The 19,500-nt window shown below is 43.9% G+C and overlaps 1 protein-coding gene across 1 annotated transcript in view; it reads left to right on the plus strand.

Moving 5' to 3' along the window:
* usp32 (ubiquitin specific peptidase 32) overlaps positions 1-19,500 on the plus strand; it is a gene marked incomplete at its 5' end in the record, with an annotated part of 112,229 nt that overhangs the window by 37,922 nt on the left and 54,807 nt on the right. The window contains 5 exons of the mRNA XM_083636991.1: positions 3,792-3,951; positions 16,344-16,475; positions 17,278-17,385; positions 17,851-17,966; positions 18,609-18,671. Of these exons, the coding sequence (XP_083493117.1) occupies positions 3,792-3,951; positions 16,344-16,475; positions 17,278-17,385; positions 17,851-17,966; positions 18,609-18,671 (579 nt within the window). The remainder of the gene's footprint in view (positions 1-3,791; positions 3,952-16,343; positions 16,476-17,277; positions 17,386-17,850; positions 17,967-18,608; positions 18,672-19,500) is intronic.

Genomic DNA, 19,500 nt, shown 5'->3' on the forward strand with positions numbered 1-19,500 from the left:
CTTCAGTGATAGTAGATTGGGACTTGTTTTTCTCCAGGTTCTTTAGCAACATCTAAAATAGGGGCATAGTTTCTCACTTTGGCTGCTTCAAGTAATGTTTGGTCATCTTCTCTTGATATGTCCTGCCTCCTGATATGATTAGAGCTGCAACGATTAATCGAATAATAGTCGATCGACAGAAAATTAATCTACAACTATTTTGATAATCGATTAATCGTTTTGAGTACAATTTTAAGAGAAAAGGTCAAAATTCTCTGATTCCAGCTTCTTAAATGTGAATATTTTCTGGTTTCTTTACTCCTGTATGACAGTAAACTGATATTATCTTTGAGTTGTGGAGAAAACAAGACATTTGAGGGCGTCATCTTGGGCTTTGGGAAACACTGATCGTCATTTGCTACCATTTTCTGACATTTTATAGACCAAACAACTAATCGATTAATCGAGAAAATAATCGACAGATTAATCGATTATGAAAATAATCGTTAGTTGCAGCCCTAGATATGCTACACTGTTTCTTAATAGAATCTGTGTGTATTGCTCTCCATTCTGATGCAAAGTGATTCAGCTACTCCAGATCTAAATCCACTCTACTCTTCTCTCTCTGTTGTGCACCACCCAATACATAACAAATACAAAATCAAATAAACACTAAGATTGCTGATGGAATGGAGCCAACACATTCTCCAAACGGCATACAGCAGTCTGGTCGAATCAGTCCTGTCTTTTAATATGACCGCCTGGTACGGCAACCTGAACGTAAAGAGCAAAAACAAACTTTCTAGAATAGTTAAAATAGCAAGTAAAATTGTTGGCAAAACACAAAAACAGCTTTCCAACATTTTTGAAAAGGCTGTTATCAGGAAAGGAAGGAAGATCAGTGGTGATGCCTCGCACCCACTGAACTCTGCATTCCAGCTGCTTCCATCCGGTCGTCGATTCAGGGTCCCAAGGGCCAACCGGAACATTTACAAAAACTCATTTATCCCCTGTGCCATACGGTCATTAAATAAATGAACTGTCCTGTGTGCTGTCACTGCTGCGCTATGTAATATTTTAGATAGGTAGGTATATGACTGGTATTTTAGATAGTTAGGAATTAGGAAGCCATTTTAGTTAGGTATTGTATTTGTAATATTTTAGGTAGGTAGGTATATGACTGGTATTTTAGATAGGTAGGAAGCCATTTTTAGTTAGGTGTTTGTATTTGGAATCATATGTTTATTTGCACTATCTATGTCTTAACTTGTACATGTGTGTTTTATGCTCTATGTCTTTATGTTTTATGGTGTGCTGACTGTGCACAATGTATCTTGATGGGAAGAGAAGCCAAAGAAAAATTTCCACCATGGTGGACAATAAAGTATCAAATCAAAAAATGATCTGCTGCAAAGGTGGTATTAATATATGACTTGGCTATCCACACTAATACCTTTTGGTTTTAAAATGCATAACTTTTGCTGTATACGTTTACACCTAGCATCCACTCTTTCTTATGATATTTTGACATGTAAGTCATATAACATCTAATGTTTAATTTAAACACCGTTTAAACATATGATGTACTTTAAAACATGATTAATTGTTTAAAATGGGCCTTACACTTCCTCTTATCATCACGATCGTCCATGCTTGCTGAAAGAGGCGCGTGGCTCTAATGCAGACAGTCCACTCTAGATGATGTGGAACACTGATTAACTTATAGACATCTCATCAAATACGTTTGTTCATTTGGGTCTGTGGAGTCACATGACAGTAATCATAGATCTAGACATCCTAGAAAGGTCATGTCCATTCATGGATGGAATGGTATATCTTCATAAAATGTATCATCAATGTTGTATTCTTAGTGCATTTTCATCACACCCAGAGTTACATTTGTAGTGAAGGAGTAGGGTCATTATCCATGGGATCTTGGTTATAATGGTGATATTGCCTTTTAAATGTAGATTATGTACCAGGCGAGGATAACAAATATTTTTTTTCCTTCATTGTATCTCCATTTACTCTAGAATGGTAATAGATTTAGGTTTACACTGGATTCATATTGCTTAGCTTGTTACCTATCAGAGAAGATCAGGAACATGCATAATAGGCCGTATGGTTCAGGAGCTATCATGATTAATTTGGGGATGTCATTTCGGGGAGGAGGCCTGAAGAATTTACCATGTCAAAATATAAAACATATAAAACGGGTGATAGCACACATTTGGATGCAACTGCTGCATTGCTATCACATCTTTTCTAGCAGTAGTTACCGTATACCGTGCCAAAAATCACTATGAAAGTTAGTCCCCCAAGATGGTACCCGCGGCCCAAATTTGGGGCCCTGGCTCACGGCCTAAAGGTGTCAGCACCTAGTGCCCACACTGCAGTAAACACCAATAGTGTCAGCACCTAGTGCCCACTGCCCACACTGCAGTAAACACCAATGGCGCAGAAACAGCGAAGCTTCAACACTGAAGTATAAATCAGTCTTTACACAATGCATATGGTGCACACACAATGTGCTGCATAGGTCTCCACAGTGCTTCACACATACATATTTCCACCCACACATACAGAGAAATCCATTGCACAAGAGACAGAGATACATTTCTCCACCCACAGTAGCCTCAAAAGACCAGAATGCAATGCAGCCACAATGCTGCCTTTTGAGTATCATTTGCCTTATTGCCTAACCCAACACCTGCTTGATGTGACGCAACAACTCAAAATCCTGTGGGAAACACTGGGAGAACTTCACTGAAAAACAATGCTGATTTATTTGGTCTGATCTCACACATATCCGAAAACTGCAAACAGTTTTACACTCATTCGTTGAGTTTGACAGTTCTTGAGAGTTGATTTGAGTTCAAGTTGATGAGCCTGGTAAACCAGCCGGTCACGTGAACTCACATTTCATTTAGTTTCTTCGTTCCCGTCTGGTCTCCACCCCTGGGAGGGCTGTCTGCAGAAACTGCAAAGCGTACGAGCCAATCAGCGACCCGCCTCGTAGTTGACATCGTAACCGGCCAATCAGGAACGCCACTAGCAAAACAATAATGGCCGCCTCCTTGCCTGTCCGCCTCGAGGAGTAATGTCAACGTTCGTTGAGTTTAAACAGCCATAAAGTGCAGTTATTGCAGAAACAGACTCAATAACAACAAGTACAGGAGTATCGCCGCAACAGCAGAGTTTCTTGGCGGAAAATGTGTTTTTGCCATTCTCCCGAGTGGATTTGGGTTTGACTGGATCCAACGCTGATTGGCTGAAGGAGTTGTCTGTCAAGGGCAAGGCAACTACACCCGCCCAACTTCCGCCCACTGCAAACACTGGGTGAAAGCTTCAGGCCAGACGGGAACAAAGAACTAAATGAAATGCGAGTTCACCTCACCGGCTGGTTTACCAGGCTAAAAGTCCATGCCACTGATGTCATTTAGGCACAAATGACATCACCTGCATCAACTTCAACTCTCAATAACTGTCTAAACTAAATGAATGCCTGCCAAACGACGTGTGAAATCATGTGCAAAATAAATTGTTGTTTTTCGGCGAAGTGCTGCTTTAAATTTCCCCCCTCAACACCTGTCAGTCATCTTGACGCCGTTGACGGGCTGCGTTGAAACGACATCTAGCCTGAGGCCGAGGTAACGTTAAGCGGCAGCTGCAAATGGGTTGAAATAGAGGTTGAACTCTTCCAATCTGCATTAGATTTTAAAAAATTCCAATGCCTATCATGGTGGTGTTTAAACGGATCTTCTCGGCTGCATAGCGGACGTTGACTGTTGACTGTGTGTGTGTTGTGGCAGGGGGACAAGGTGAACTATGAGCGCTTCAGGAGTTGGCTCCTTCAGAACAAGGAGTCCTTCACCCTGTCCAGGTGGCTGCTGTCCGGAGGAGTGTGTGTGACCCTGACCGACGACAGCGACACACCCACCTTCTACCAGACCCTGGCCGGGGTCACGCACCGTAAGTCCCCCCAAAACACTCAGGCTCTGTCTGACTGTCAAACTATTCATCATTCATCTAGTTTGCCAGTTATTGAGAGTTGATTTGAGTTAATGAGTTATTAATTTGAGTTAGTGTGGACCAGTGATATCACTGGTCCACACTTTAACACTCAATAACTGTCAAATTAAATGACAGAGTTCAAAACTGTTTACAGTTTTCTGATATACTACTGATGTTCTAATGATACAAAGCTGGTTGAAAATGGGCGGAGTGTTCCTTTAAGGATGAACTGATTGGATATTGGTGGTCAAAGGTTAAGGTCACTGTGACCTCACACAGACATTTTTGACCATAACTCAAGACTTCATACACTAATCATGACAATTTCACACAAATGACTAATGGGATCAAATGTGACCTGCTCCATCATTTTGAGTCACATTGACCCCCTCAAACCATTTTGGATTTAATTGGTTGATTTGCCCTGGCTATTGCCACGCCCCCTTTTGGCTGGTGGGCGTGGAAAGTTAATTAGGTAGTCCTTGGCCCACGACCAACCTGCCTACAAACTTTTGTGGCGTTATGTGAATCCGTTTGGAAGTTAGGCACCTTTTTGTGATTGAACACGCCCATTACTGCGCCCCCTGTTGGCCAGTGGGCGTAGAAAGTTAATCACTTCTAAGTTGGCCTATGACCAACCTTTCTGCCAAGATCTGTGCAAATCCGTTCAGGCTTTTGTGTTTAGATAGAAAAAGCCGGTTGATGAACCTGAGTGCTCCTGCGTGCAGTTTACTGACTAATGTCAGGGCTAAACGATGCTGCCTGCAGCAGCATCAGAGACACAAGCTAGTGTCTCTGATGCTGCAGGCAGCATCATCAGAGACACAAGCTAGTGTCTCTGATGATGCTGCAGCATCAGAGACACAAGCTAGTGTCTCTGATGATGCTGCAGCATCAGAGACACAAGCTAGTGTCTCTGAAGCTGCTGCCTGCAGCATCAGAGACACTAGCTTGTGTTGGGAAGGTGAAATATTTGAATCCTAAAAGGAAGTGGGAACGTTGGGGGAAGGGAAGTGAATAAATCTCACTTCCCTCTCCCTTGACAGCTACTGTTGATATACCCTTGAGCAAGGTGCTTAACCTCCAACCGCTCTGAGCAAGGTGCTTAACCTCCAACCGCTCTGTGGTGCGGCTCTGTCTGCATACCGGCCTGTGCTAATATAGTGGGAGGACGATAGTATACAGTATACAGTAAATGCTCAGAGTTGAGCACACAGTGGTCTGACCTTCTCAGGTGGGTTTTTATAGGAGATACTTTTTTCAGTCAAATATTGATGAATAATATCTCAAAAAGTCCTTAACGTTGGCTTGCTCCACGTTTCTGCAGAAAGGCTACTTGTATTACAATGTGAATATCAACTTGCCTTATTAAAGAATTTAATATTCTCAATAGTCAAGTACTCGACATATTCAAGCCTGATACTTTTGAATATACTGTACTGTGTATGCAACCAAATGTCTCCAAAGTGTCTTAGTTTTGGCAATGATTCCGCGAAGAGCCCCGCTTTCAGAGTCTGACCAAACTGCAGATTACAAGATTTATATGTAAATCAACATAAAGACCCAGATATTTGTAATGTTTCGTAGAATTCAGCCTTTTAGTGTCCAAACACAATTGAGGGTTGCTGGTAGAATGGTGGGTGGGTGATTTCTAAAATGCATTATTTCAGTTTTTCTCTCATTTGTGGTTAATCTCCGTTTCTCAAACCAGTTGCTTGCAAGACAGAGCATCGTCAAATTCTGTTTCATCAAGTCTTAATAATGTCCGCATAATTCTAACCCAAATCTCTCCACACCTGATCTCTCCACACCTGATCTCTCCACACCTGATCTCTCCACACCTGCCCCCCACATTGCAAGGATTTCAACGCACAGGCCCAATCCTTCATATAAATAGCCACTAATGTGGGTGAGTGAGCGAGCATCTCCTTGCTTCACTCCAGAAAGTGTTTGAAACCAGTTGGTCCAAATAAGGCCTCCTACACCGGCCTACACATGCCTCAGGTGCTCCTGAAGAGAACATAGAGCTTGACAGAACTTATAAATAACGAGCTCTCTGTTAACACGTTCACTGCCGTCGACGAGTTATCTCGTCAAAAAAAATCCAACGGTTGACTGCCGTGGACGAGTTATCTCGTCAAAAAACCCATTCCACCGACCCACTAAGTGGCGACAGTGCTCTCCAGACTAGAGAAACCTGAGCAAAAACAGCAGAAAAAAGCGTGAGGAAAACGCGGCGAAAACGCTTTCGCTTTCGCGCTGGAGCTGGCGCACAACATGGGGGATTCCTAAAATACACTCTGGGTGCAACACACGCAGCAGAAAGCTCAAAAGCCCAGAATCGCACGCAGCTTCATCCCAGCTCTCATCCCAGCTCGCATCCCAGCTCGCAGAAACGCCAAGGAAACCCCAGAAACGCCATCTAGGTGGCAGAGACTCGCCTGGCATACACTCTGCCTGCAGAGCCCCAGAGAAACACACACGGAGGGGAGGAGTTTGCAGGAGAGGGGGGGGGGGGGGTGCTGTTATATTGGACTAAACTATTACGGTAGTTTAGTCTCTCTCTCTCTCTTTCTTTCTCTCTCTCTCTCTCTCTCTTAGCTTATGCTTACTGTGGAATAAGTGTACGCACGCACACACACACACACACACACACACACACAAACACAATACAGTATACACACTTGCCCAAGGGCACCCATAATCACAGGCACGTGAGGTGGTTCTAAAAATCCATTTATCTCAAAACTCTCTGAAAATCTCTGAAACCATGCTGTATTCAACTGCTAATGCCTACATAACAGAACATGATAAAAACTAACTCTTTTAGACAGAGAAAGCACACATTCTATTAGTTATTTTGAGATATTTTGTGTTCACAAAGTCCTAGCAGAAAGGCTAGGACTAGGCTCTTGAAAGATGAGCCAGAATCCTCAAAAAAACCCTTGGCAGAAGCTAGTACCTACTGATTGGAAAAAACTGTTGGCAGTGAATGTGTTAACACAATCTGAGAACCCAGAGTCTATTTCGGCCAGATTTCGGCACATAAATAGACTCTGGGACAGCCGTACCTCTTTTTTGAGACTTCCTGTACAGCGCGGATCTTGCGCACGGGACTTCCGCTCCCGCTCGACGGTGCCTTTTAAAAACATTATGTCGCTTTTATTTTGAAACGCTAAACGTGAAAATTCTTATATATTCACTAGCATTCAGGACCGGAACTCTTATACCTATATCTATATTATTCGCCGGTACAACAACAGAGCAGCACTTGCTCGGAGGTGGAAGTCCCGGGCGGAAGATTTGCGCTGTACAGGAAGCCTATTTTCTTTTTTTACGGCTGTCTCAGAGTCTATTTACATGCCGAAATAGACTCTGGGCTCCCAGATTGCTGTTAACAAAATCACAACCTCCTGACAATCTGCACCACTAGATTTATTCTCCTCTAATCTGTTTCATAGTATTGTACAAACGTGGTGTAAATGTGCCCATACAGACTCGAGCCTTAGGAAAAGCTTTTTGTACTTTCATAAGCAGATGCCCTTTCTCTAAGAATGCCAGTAATCTCTCGTGAAGTATAGACCAGTACATGTTTGCTGCACACAGTAGACTGACGCCGCTGTAGTTGAGAGGAACTCTGGGGTCATCCCCTCTGACCTTTTGGAATAGGGCCTATCATGGATTTAATTCTGCCTGATTCTGCCTGACTAGTAGTTTTCTTAGTGTTGCCTTATCAATAATGTAGTTTTAAATGTTGGCGTAATGACTAAATAATATGAGCAGAGTCCTGTAATGATAGTGGGTGAAACAAACAGACAGCCATGGCACACATGGCTGTTTACACATGGCACAGTCACTGCAGACTGCACTGCACTAGAACACAGGAATGGCCCTAGTGAAGCTGTATTGTTGTTTTGAAGGCCCTTCTTCTAGCACAGTGCTGTCACCCTCCTACGCCCCCAGAAGATCAATATGATCATCAAGTGGTGTTACTTGACACACCAAAGCCACTCAATACCTGTGACGTGTTCCAACCAGACGAAGAGTCGAGCAGCCCCAAAACACTGCATTTTCCTTCCTGCCTGGAATGGAGTTCAGGTCTTTCTGATTCAGCTTCTGGAGTCAAAGTCCATGCATACCTTCACCACGTGACCCATAAAGAAAAAAAATCCTCATGATTATTATGATATTACTTTCAACCGTATCGTCTGGCCCTACTGCTCCATACATATAATGCGGTTTGTGGGGGGGGGGTGCTTTGCAGGCAGTGTTGGTGGTAACTCATTACAAAAGTAATATAGTACATGTAATATATTACTTTTAGCAGGAACTCAGTAATATAACTTATTACAATAGGATTTCAGTAATATTATACTTTGTCAAGTAACACAAGTTACAAATTGAGTTACATTTTCTTTGATCAAAAGCACATATTTAAATGAAGATATAATCATTTCCTAATAATTTTTTTTTTTTTTTAATGCAAATAACCACTATAGATGAGAATAACAAAGGAAAAAGATAACATTTAGAATTTTGGACGGTACACTGACTTCAAGACGGTTGAAATTGTTTCTCGGGATGGTCCATGTCATTCTGCTACTGCAGTTATTTTGGTAAAAGTAATGCAAAAGTAGTGTAAATAAGTAACGAGTTACTCTACACAGACAGTAATATTGTAAAGTAACTTATTACTTTCAAATGAAAGTAACTAGTAATATGTAGTATATTACATTTTGAAAGTAACTTGCCCATCACTGTTTGCAGGTAATGATGTCTCTGTGGTTACAGCCACATTCTGGTTAAGAGACATGAGTAATGAGTAATATACATCATCATGCAGTAGCTCATCAAATAGGACAATTATATATTTATTATATTATTATATCGAGTAGATCCCACATCGCAGCCACTAAATCACCACAAGTGATTAAGCCAATCTCCCCAAGACCCTCCAAGCGACCGTAAACATCATTTGTGTTGCAAATTCAGTCATTTTAACCAGGCTTTGTTTTGCCAATCAAAGACAAGGAGCTGGAAAGAGCTTGTCTTGTCCCGTGTAATCTGCCCGCTCGCCGTTTATCCTCTTAAGTCTATGTGTGTGTGAGAGTGAGTGACAGAGAGAGAGAGCTATTATATATACCCTCCTGCTTGAAGACTCCTTCCATAACATGGACAGAAGGCTTGATTCTTGGGCGGGCGCAAAGCTCGACATGGTGAATCTTCAGCTAACCCGCTAGCTAGCCTCCGGGATCGCATCGCCGTATCGGGAAACCTTTGGAATGACGGTCAATCGGAACAGGGATGACGTAAGGCTGAGTCTCTCTTAGCAGCCACCGCGGCGCAGCGCGTCTCCTAGCATGTTGGCCGGAGGATGGTATGCTACCTCTGCTGCCACTCAGAGAGAGTCGCACCTCTAGGTGGGTATCGGGAGCAGGCGGCACCCCGTAGAGAAGGAAGTGGCAAACGGACAGAATATTTGTGCTTGGTGGTGTTGTGTATTGTGCACTGACATTCATGGTGGAGAGAGAGAAAGTGTCAAGCTGCCAGGTGCGCCACTGAAACGATGCTATTGTCTGGTTGGACATTTAAACCAGATTTACACAAAAGCCACTTCATTTGATTAGTCATGTCATTGTTTTACAGATAAATACATCATTTATTATTATTTATTTATTTGATTAGTCATGTCATTATTTTACATATAAATACATCATTTATTATTATTATTTATTTGATTAGTCATCATTGTTTTACATATAAATACATAATTTATTATTATTTATTTATTTGATTAGTCATGTCATTATTTTACAGATAAATACATAATTTATTATTATTTATTTATTTGATTATTCATGTCATTGTTTTACATATAAATACATCATTTATTATTATTATTTATTTGATTAGTCATCATTGTTTTACATATAAATACATAATTTATTATTATTTATTTATTTGATTAGTCATGTCATTGTTTTACATACAAATACATAATTTATTATTATTTATTTATTTAGTCATGTCATTGTTTTACAGATAAATACATCATTTGTAATCACATTCATTGAAAATCAAAAAGAACACGCTCAACTCGGAAATAATATTAACTGGGTGCTGGATCCTAAAGAGTTCAAATGATAAAGAAAGATAAGGACAGCACTCCAAGTTAAAATAATTTATTGCCACAATGTGGCAATAAATTATTTTAACTTGGAGTGCTGTCCTTATCTTTCTTTATCATAATCACATTCATTGTCAGATCTTTGCGGTATACTGTGCTTTGCAAGAAACTGCAAGTCCACCGCGTGTCCTTGCTCGGCCTCTGTATCTCGTTAGAGAGGCAGCATTGCAAGCCTTTACACTTTGCACTTAATTACCAGCAATGCATTGTGACAGGAGGATAAGGTCAATAAGGTACGGTAGGATAATGCCATGGGACACTGTGGTGTCAGCAAAGCCAAGCTCCAATATCAATTCAAACTCTAAATCCAAAGTATGAAAGGCTTTGCATTAGGGATGAAACGATTTCCGGTTTAATGATAAACCGTGATAAAATTCCTGACGGTTTAGTATTACCATTTAAAAATGTCATTATCATTAAAATGGTGTTTGATTACCATGCTTTGAAAAGCACTGCAAATACGTGTCCATCATTAACCAACATTATCAGCAGTCTCGAGTTTTCGATATAAAACTGTAATGATTTCAGTGAGTGTATCAGTTAGGGCTGTGAATCTTCACTGGCCTCACGATTGGATTCGATTACGATTCATCTGTGAACGATTGGATTCGATGCCACGATGCATCACGATACAGCTCAAAGTATTGCAGCTCCAAGTATCCCATCCTCAATTTTCTATATTAATACTGCACATGGCTACTTTTTCATCAATTAATACAGGTGGTCAGATAAATATCAACTACCTTTTTTATTTAGAAAGTGCTTTAAAATCTGAATGTCAGCATAAACATAAATGATTCAACGATTACCTGTCTTCATTTCGATTCACATCGATTCGCATCGCAATGCATCGATTCCACGATTAATTTTGACACCCCTAGTATCAGTACCTTTTGAACATTTTCAGCACATTTGAACAATGCTGTGATCATTCTGATAACAATGACAATTTTGGTTGTTGTGACATTTTCATAGCGTTTCATCTCTAGTTTGCATAATGTGCAGCTGCCGTAGCCTCCGGGGCTAGGCTAATGTTTAGAGGCCAGTGGCAGGCAGCCCTCAGATGGATGAGAGGATGGGCAGGAGGCAATCCATAGTTCACTTAATGAGTTTTATAGATTAGCAGTCAGAAGGTAGCCCAGCAGCCAGGAGTAATGCCCAGCCAGATGTTTTATAGATTAGCAGTCAGAAGGTAGCCCAGCAGCCAGGAGTAATGCCCAGCCAGATGTTTTATAGATTAGCAGTCAGAAGGTAGCCCAGCAGCCAGGAGTAATGCCCAGCCAGATGTTTTATAGATTAGCAGTCAGAAGGTAGCCCAGCAGTCAGGAGTAATGCCCAGCCAGATTTTTTATAGATTAGCAGTCAGAAGGTAGCCCAGCAGTCAGGAGTAATGCCCAGCCAGATGTTTTATAGATTAGCAGTCAGAAGGTAGCCCAGCAGCCAGGAGTAATGCCCAGCCAGATGTTTTATAGATTAGCAGTCAGAAGGTAGCCCAGCAGCCAGGAGTAATGCCCAGCCAGATGTTTTATAGATTAGCAGTCAGAAGGTAGCCCAGCAGCCAGGAGTAATGCCCAGCCAGATGTTTTATAGATTAGCAGTCAGAAGGTAGCCCAGCAGCCAGGAGTAATGCCCAGCCAGATGTTTTATAGATTAGCAGTCAGAAGGTAGCCCAGCAGCCAGGAGTAATGCCCAGCCAGATGTTTTATAGATTAGCAGTCAGAAGGTAGCCCAGCAGTCAGGAGTAATGCCCAGCCAGATGTTTTATAGATTAGCAGTCAGAAGGTAGCCCAGCAGCCAGGAGTAATGCCCAGCCAGATGTTTTATAGATTAGCAGTCAGAAGGTAGCCCAGCAGCCAGGAGTAATGCCCAGCCAGATGTTTTATAGATTAGCAGTCAGAAGGTAGCCCAGCAGCCAGGAGTAATGCCCAGCCAGATGTTTTATAGATTAGCAGTCAGAAGGTAGCCCAGCAGCCAGGAGTAATGCCCAGCCAGATGTTTTATAGATTAGCAGTCAGAAGGTAGCCCAGCAGCCAGGAGTAATGCCCAGCCAGATGTTTTATAGATTAGCAGTCAGAAGGTCGCCCAGCAGCCAGGAGTAATGCCCAGCCAGATGTTTTATAGATTAGCAGTCAGAAGGTAGCCCAGCAGCCAGGAGTAATGCCCAGCCAGATGTTTTATAGATTAGCAGTCAGATGGTAGCCCAGCAGCCAGGAGTAATGCCCAGCCAGATGTTTTATAGATTAGCAGTCAGAAGGTAGCCCAGCAGCCAGGAGTAATGCCCAGCCAGATGTTTTATAGATTAGCAGTCAGAAGGTAGCCCAGCAGCCAGGAGTAATGCCCAGCATTCAGGAGTAATGCCCAGCCAGATGTTTTATAGATTAGCAGTCAGAAGGTAGCCCAGCAGCCAGGAGTAATGCCCAGCCAGATGTTTTATAGATTAGCAGTCAGAAGGTAGCCCAGCAGCCAGGAGTAATGCCCAGCCAGATGTTTTATAGATTAGCAGTCAGAAGGTAGCCCAGTAGCCAGGAGTAATGCCCAGCCAGATGTTTTATAGATTAGCAGTCAGAAGGTAGCCCAGCAGCCAGGAGTAATGCCCAGCCAGATGTTTTATAGATTAGCAGTCAGAAGGTAGCCCAGCAGCCAGGAGTAATGCCCAGCCAGATGAGCACAGGTATTTACTTCCCCTCTCTCACTGTCTGTCCAGTGTCCACCCCAACTATCATTCACTCCATCTCTGTCTGTACATGTGTTTACTGGTGTTAGCAGTGTTACATTGGCTCCTGTGTGTGTGGCCCAGACACACCCCAGTGTTTTGTGATTCTTGTTTGGAATGTTCATCCCTAGTTTATTTCGTGCTGTGTTGTTTTTAGGGACGCACCAATATGAAGCCCATATTAACATTGCTGTTATGGCCGATAACCAATATTTACCAAATGTCAATAGGATCTGTATTAAAAAAAAAATTACATACTGAAATTTGAAAAAGCAATGTACTTCTATATTTCCAAAACATTTGGAAAAGCCCATAAATCATAGATTTATGGCATTGTTTCCTCTCAATATGAACATTTTGGTCGATATTAACATTGCTGTTATTTTGCTCATCGGACCGATACCAATATATTAAAAAAGGCTAACATTGGCTGATATCGTGCATCCCCAATTTTGTGTTGTCCATTTGTGAGCTCTGAAAGCTGAGGGGAGTCTCTCTAGTGTTCCTTCCATACTTATCAATAATTTAACAGTCTTGTATTATTTCCTCCATGCCATCTCCATATAGTCCTCTCTCTCTCTCTCTCTCTCTCTCTCTCTCTCTCTCTCTCTCCACACATACACACACACACACACATTCTAAATCATTGATTGCGTAGTCTGTGCTTCTCTCTCCCCTGCTTCCCCTTTTAGTCTGTTTGCTTAACACGCTCCTTAGAGCATTTGAATAGTGGCCGTAGAAGCGTTATTTACTGCTTCCCAATGAGGCCAGGGTCAGCAGTCTCTGTTCAGCTCTGAGGCCAGGGTCAGCAGTCTCTGTTCAGCTCTGAGGCCAGGGTCAGCAGTCTCTGTTCAGCTCTGAGGCCAGGGTCAGTAGGCTCTGAGGCCAGGGTCAGCAGGCTCTGAGGCCAGGGTCAGCAGTCTCTGAGGCCAGGGTCAGTAGGCTCTGAGGCCAGGGTCAGCAATCTCTGTTCAGCTCTGAGGCCAGGGTCAGCAGTCTCTGTTCAGCTCTGAGGCCACGGTCAGTAGGCTCTGAGGCCAGGGTCAGCCGTCTCTGTTCAGCTCTGAGGCCAGGGTCAGTAGGCTCTGAGGCCAGGGTCAGCAGGCTCTGAGGCCAGGGTCAGCAGTCTCTGTTCAGCTCTGAGGCCAGGGTCAGCAGGCTCTGAGGCCAGGGTCAGTAGGCTCTGAGGCCAGGGTCAGCAGGCTCTGAGGCCAGGGTCAGCGGTCTCTGAGGCCAGGGTCAGCAGGCTCTGAGGCCAGGGTCAGCAGGCTCTGAGGCCAGGGTCAGTATAGGCTCTGAGGCCAGGGTCAGCAGGCTCTGAGGCCAGGGTCAGTAGGCTCTGAGGCCAGGGTCAGTATAGGCTCTGAGGCCAGGATCAGCAGGCTCTGAGGCCAGGGTCAGCAGGCTCTGAGGCCAGGGTCAGCAGGCTCTGAGGCCAGGGTCAGTATAGGCTCTGAGGCCAGGGTCAGCAGGCTCTGAGGCCAGGGTCAGTAGGCTCTGAGGCCAGGGTCAGTAGGCTCTGAGGCCAGGGTCAGTAGGCTCTGAGGCCAGGGTCAGCAGGCTCTGAGGCCAGGGTCAGCGGTCTCTGAGGCCAGGGTCAGTAGGCTCTGAGGCCAGGGTCAGTAGGCTCTGAGGCCAGGGTCAGCAGTCTGTGAGGTCAGGATCAGCGGTCTCTGTTCAGCTCTGTGCTACATGATCAATCCAGGAAGTGTGTAGCCTGGAGAAAAGGAGAAGACCCCTCTCAGACAGTCCATTCCTCCAGTGTGCTGCTCAGTCTCAGCAGCATCCAGCCACACCCCAACATCGTCCCAGTTGACTGGAAACTATTGACCAATGAAAACGGACAATACTGGAAAGCCAGAGCAGATGTTTCCAGGAATCGTCTGCCATTTGATTTGCGCGTCTGTGTTTTGACACCTGTCATGGGTTTTGGCTCTGTGCCAGAGACTAGCTGGCTAGCTGCTAAATCCTATTAGCTTAAGCTGTGGATTAGCGTGTTGAAAGGGGAGGCTGGTTCATTGATCCTAGCGGAGCCTGCATGTGCTATATTGGTGGCACCTTGTTCCAACTTGAGTCATGGTCTAAATACCAGGCTACCTAGTGGCCATTACGTCACCCCAATGTTGGTCAATGGTGGCACCATGACTGGGTGACATGTTTGCTCTGGACACATATCTCGCGCTAGGTCACTCCTCCATGTAGGCTAGCCTAAGTACTAGTAATAGTCCTGCTATCAACAACATCAGTGTCAGTCAACCAGTTCATCGTTTCATTGAGTGCATTGTTTCACACTTCACACTAAGCATGTCTAGAAGAGTTGATTCAAACTCTGGAGCATCTAGTTTACTTCCATTCCATTCGTTTGGCCAGGTGAGAGCAATGCTATTCAAACTCAGATGGCACCAAATGTGGTCGCCTGAAATGTGGTCTCAGTCCTCTTGCAAGTGAACTGGCATGTAGTTCATGAGGAGTGAGAAGGTCATCTGAATCAACAACAGGAAATTGTCCCAAAATGCAAGGAGACAGATGTTCATGTAGTAGCATGACAAAATGAACAGAGAACAAACGACAGTCTGGACTGGTGCTTATATTCGTCTATGTGTGTTCTTAATTGGTAAATGGTATTTAAATTTACGTTTAAGGAATACAAAAAATGTAACAAAGTGAACTTTGCCCCTGTGGTTCAGACTTCAGAGTCAGACCAAAGAAAACAAAAATATCAGTGCAGACCCAAGAAAACGAAGCTGGTCAGTTGTTCAAGACCCTCTGGCCTTGAACTGTCTCTACTACTCTACTGGCCCGCACTCCTCCCGTTCCACACCGTGATCAAAACACAGAGAGTGATCAGCTGTCCACCACTCCTGCTCAATACTGACTCTGTCTTCTTCTGCTGTCCACCACTCCTGCTCAATACTGACTCTGTCTTCTTCTGCTGAACACCACTCCTGCTCAATACTGACTCTGTCTTCTTCTGCTGAACACCACTCCTGCTCAATACTGACTCTGTCTTCTTCTGCTGTCCACCACTCCTGCTCAATACTGACTCTGTCTTCTTCTGCTGAACACCACTCCTGCTCAATACTGACTCTGTCTTCTTCTGCTGAACACCACTCCTGCTCAATACTGACTCTGTCTTCTTCTGCTGAACACCACTCCTGCTCAATACTGACTCTGTCTTCTTCTGCTGAACACCACTCCTGCTCAATACTGACTCTGTCTTCTTCTGCTGAACACCACTCCTGCTCAATACTGACTCTGTCTTCTTCTGCTGAACACCACTCCTGCTCAATACTGACTCTGTCTTCTTCTGCTGAACACCACTCCTGCTCAATACTGACTCTGTCTTCTTCTGCTGAACACCACTCCTGCTCAATACTGACTCTGTCTTCTTCTGCTGAACACCCCTTCCTGCTCAATACTGACTGTCTTCTTCTGCTCTCCATGTTGCAGTGGAGGAGTCTGACATTATCGACTTGGAGAAGCGCTACTGGCTGCTGAAGGCCCAGTCCAGGACCGGACGCTTTGACTTGGAAACCTTTGTCCCGCTGGTCTCGCCTCCCATCCACGCCTCGCTGAGTGAAGGTACCTCACATGTTCACCCAACAACCATTTCAACACATTCTATGTATGTAAATACACCATTGTTTTGCATTGGGTCTCATGCAGTATGATAGAAGTTGTGTGGATTATTTCAGCAGTTCAACACATGACCTTTTCCATGTGTACCATTTATTTATTTATTTATTTAATTGAGCTCTTTTACTTTTTAATTAAGGCCCTTACAATTAAATGGCTTAATAAAAACCATCCTGATAACGTGATCTAACATTCTGTTTCACTCTATGATGTATCAGTCTGGACTTCTAGCCGCCCACTGCGATTTTCTGAAATTATAATGTATGTAATGTATATGTATATAATGTCCAATCAGGGACTGGGCCGTAGTTGATGACGTAACCGGGCCAATCACGGCCGTCGCTGGCAAAACTGTAATGCCGTCTCCTGAATCAATCTGCGGTGACGGTAACGTTAGCAGAGTAAACACAGCTGTAAGTGCAGTTATTGCAAGAATAGACTCAATAACAAACGATTAAACAATAAGAAGAGTATTCACAAGAATACAGAGTTTCTCTGCGGAGAATACATTTTCACCGTTCTTCTGAGTGGATTGGATTTGGCGACGCCGATTGGCTGAAGGAGTTGTCCGTCAAGGCGAGCACTCCCGCGGCTGGAAGTCCTACCTGATAGGTAGAGTGAAACAGAACGTGAGGTCGAGTTGAGTTTTACCAGGTAAACAATTAAATACAATCTTCTTCAGTCCAATGTTTGTGTAAAACATTGCAGAAACAAGTATGAATGAGCGTTCTTTATCTTGGCTGTGCAGGCTTGTTCCACGCCTTTGATGAGAATCGGGACAATCACATCGACTTTAAAGAGATCTCCTGCGGGCTGTCGGCCTGCTGCAGGGGGCCCATCGCCGAAAGGCAGAAATGTAAGTAAGCTGCTGTGCCACCTTCTCAAACCATTAGAGATCATTGAATCCACCGAGGCATCACGCAATCACACCAGTCACACCATACAGTCTCCTCCCACATTGAGCTGATCTTATCTTCAGTTTGAAGTCTAAATGGGGGTTTTTTGGCGAGTGTTGATTGGCGCCGTCGAGTCATTAGTGCCCAATTATCTTTTCTCATCAAAATTTTCACCGGTGCCTGAAATGACATTTTCACGCTTAGAAATAGCAGCATATTGGATTCCCAGCTAATTAACGAAACAACACACTGTCTTCAGATCAAAGCAAATGGATAGAAGCCGAAGAATCGGGGGCTGTCAATTCCCCCCTAGACTAACCTGATCTACAGCACTGATCTACAAGGACGCCGTTCATCGTACGATACTAATGTTCCATAACCATGTTGTGCTCCACCACCACCGCACCCGTCCCCTTCTCTTCCAGTCTGCTTCAAAGTGTTCGACGTGGACCGCGATGGGCTCCTGTCGCGCCACGAGCTCCAGGAAATGGTGGTGGCCTTGCTGGAGGTGTGGAAGGACAATCGCACAGACACACTTCCGGTAAGTCTGCACGCATGGGCTCAGTGCACAACACCGCAACACACGTCTGATACCTTCACATACATTAACTGCTTGATATACATTACATTATATTACATTACATTACGTCATTTGGCAGACGCTTTTATCCAAAGCGACTTACAATAACACATTTTTGTCAACAATAGAGCAATCAACTATGCAACACAGTCTATGACACCTACATCTCCTGAAGGAATAGTGGTAAAGTTAAGTTACTGATATGTCCCTGCTGTGGAAAGGGAGGCATTGTTCTGTAGGGATGGGAGGATATACTGTACATTCAATATATCCAGATACAAATGTGACAATACACATCGTGGGGCATATTGTGATATTAGCTCCATTTTGTTCTGCTGTAGTAATCACAAATGAGACTCCTTGCCCATCACTATTTCACAAGTTCTCCATCCAAATGATAGTATTTGCACTTTGTAATAACATGCATACTAGCAAGCCAATGCAATCTGTATACGGATCTGTGGCTCAAAAACAAACATTTGTGCACAGTCGTACTTTCTATATTCACGTATTGAAAGCAGCAGTGGACATAAAGGTGATCCTGGTCTGGAGACAGACGAGGTGATTACGTGCTGTGTGCTGATACGTTTGGTTCCCTCTCAGGAGTTGCACAGCAGCGCGTCGGACATAGTGGAGGGCATCCTGAAGATGCACGACACCACCAAGGTGAGACACAACTCTCACCTCACTACTGTACAGTATGTAGGCTGTTTCACTCCAGGGGGCAGCGTTTGACTAACCTCTCACCTCACTACTGTACATTATGTAGGCTGTTATACTCCAGGGGGCAGCGTTTGACTAACCTCTCACCTCACTACTGTACATTATGTAGGCTGTTATACTCCAGGGGGCAGCGTTTGACTAACCTCTCACCTCACTACTGTACATTATGTAGGCTGTTTGACTCCAGGGGGCAGCGTTTGACTAACCTCTCACCTCACTACTGTACATTATGTAGGCTGTTTCACTCCAGGGGGCAGCGTTTGGCTAACCTCTCACCTCACTACTGTACATTATGTAGGCTGTTTGACTCCAGGGGGCAGCGTTTGACTAACCTCTCACCTCAGACCTCACTATGTAGGCTCTTTTTGTTGTTGTTCAGGGAAAGTGAGTTGAGCTCCATGCTTATTTCTAGCCACACCCTGCTTCACATTCACACAACAGTTCCACACATCATTGACACGGGGAGCTGCCCAGTACAGCCATATGTTTCTACTGTTGACCAGTGAGAAGGTCCACACAGTGCCTTGCTGAAAGGCATCATGACAGATTGCCACGGTGTTGACATTTTCCCACCGGGTAATAGACATCCTTTGCTTACATAATTGTCGAAAAATGCCTGGCGAAAAATGAGGCTTAAAAGGTTTTAATAGTCATTCACATTCATAATACAGTGATTTTTTTTCCCTTTTTCCGGCAAGTGGAAAATGTCACATCACGTCCATATTGCAAGGAATTGTGGGTAATTAAATCAGTGAATTCTGCACCAGGTGGA

Source organism: Poromitra crassiceps (genome assembly GCF_964638095.1).
Source record: "Poromitra crassiceps genome assembly, chromosome: 5".
Lineage (NCBI taxonomy): Eukaryota > Metazoa > Chordata > Actinopteri > Beryciformes > Melamphaidae > Poromitra > Poromitra crassiceps.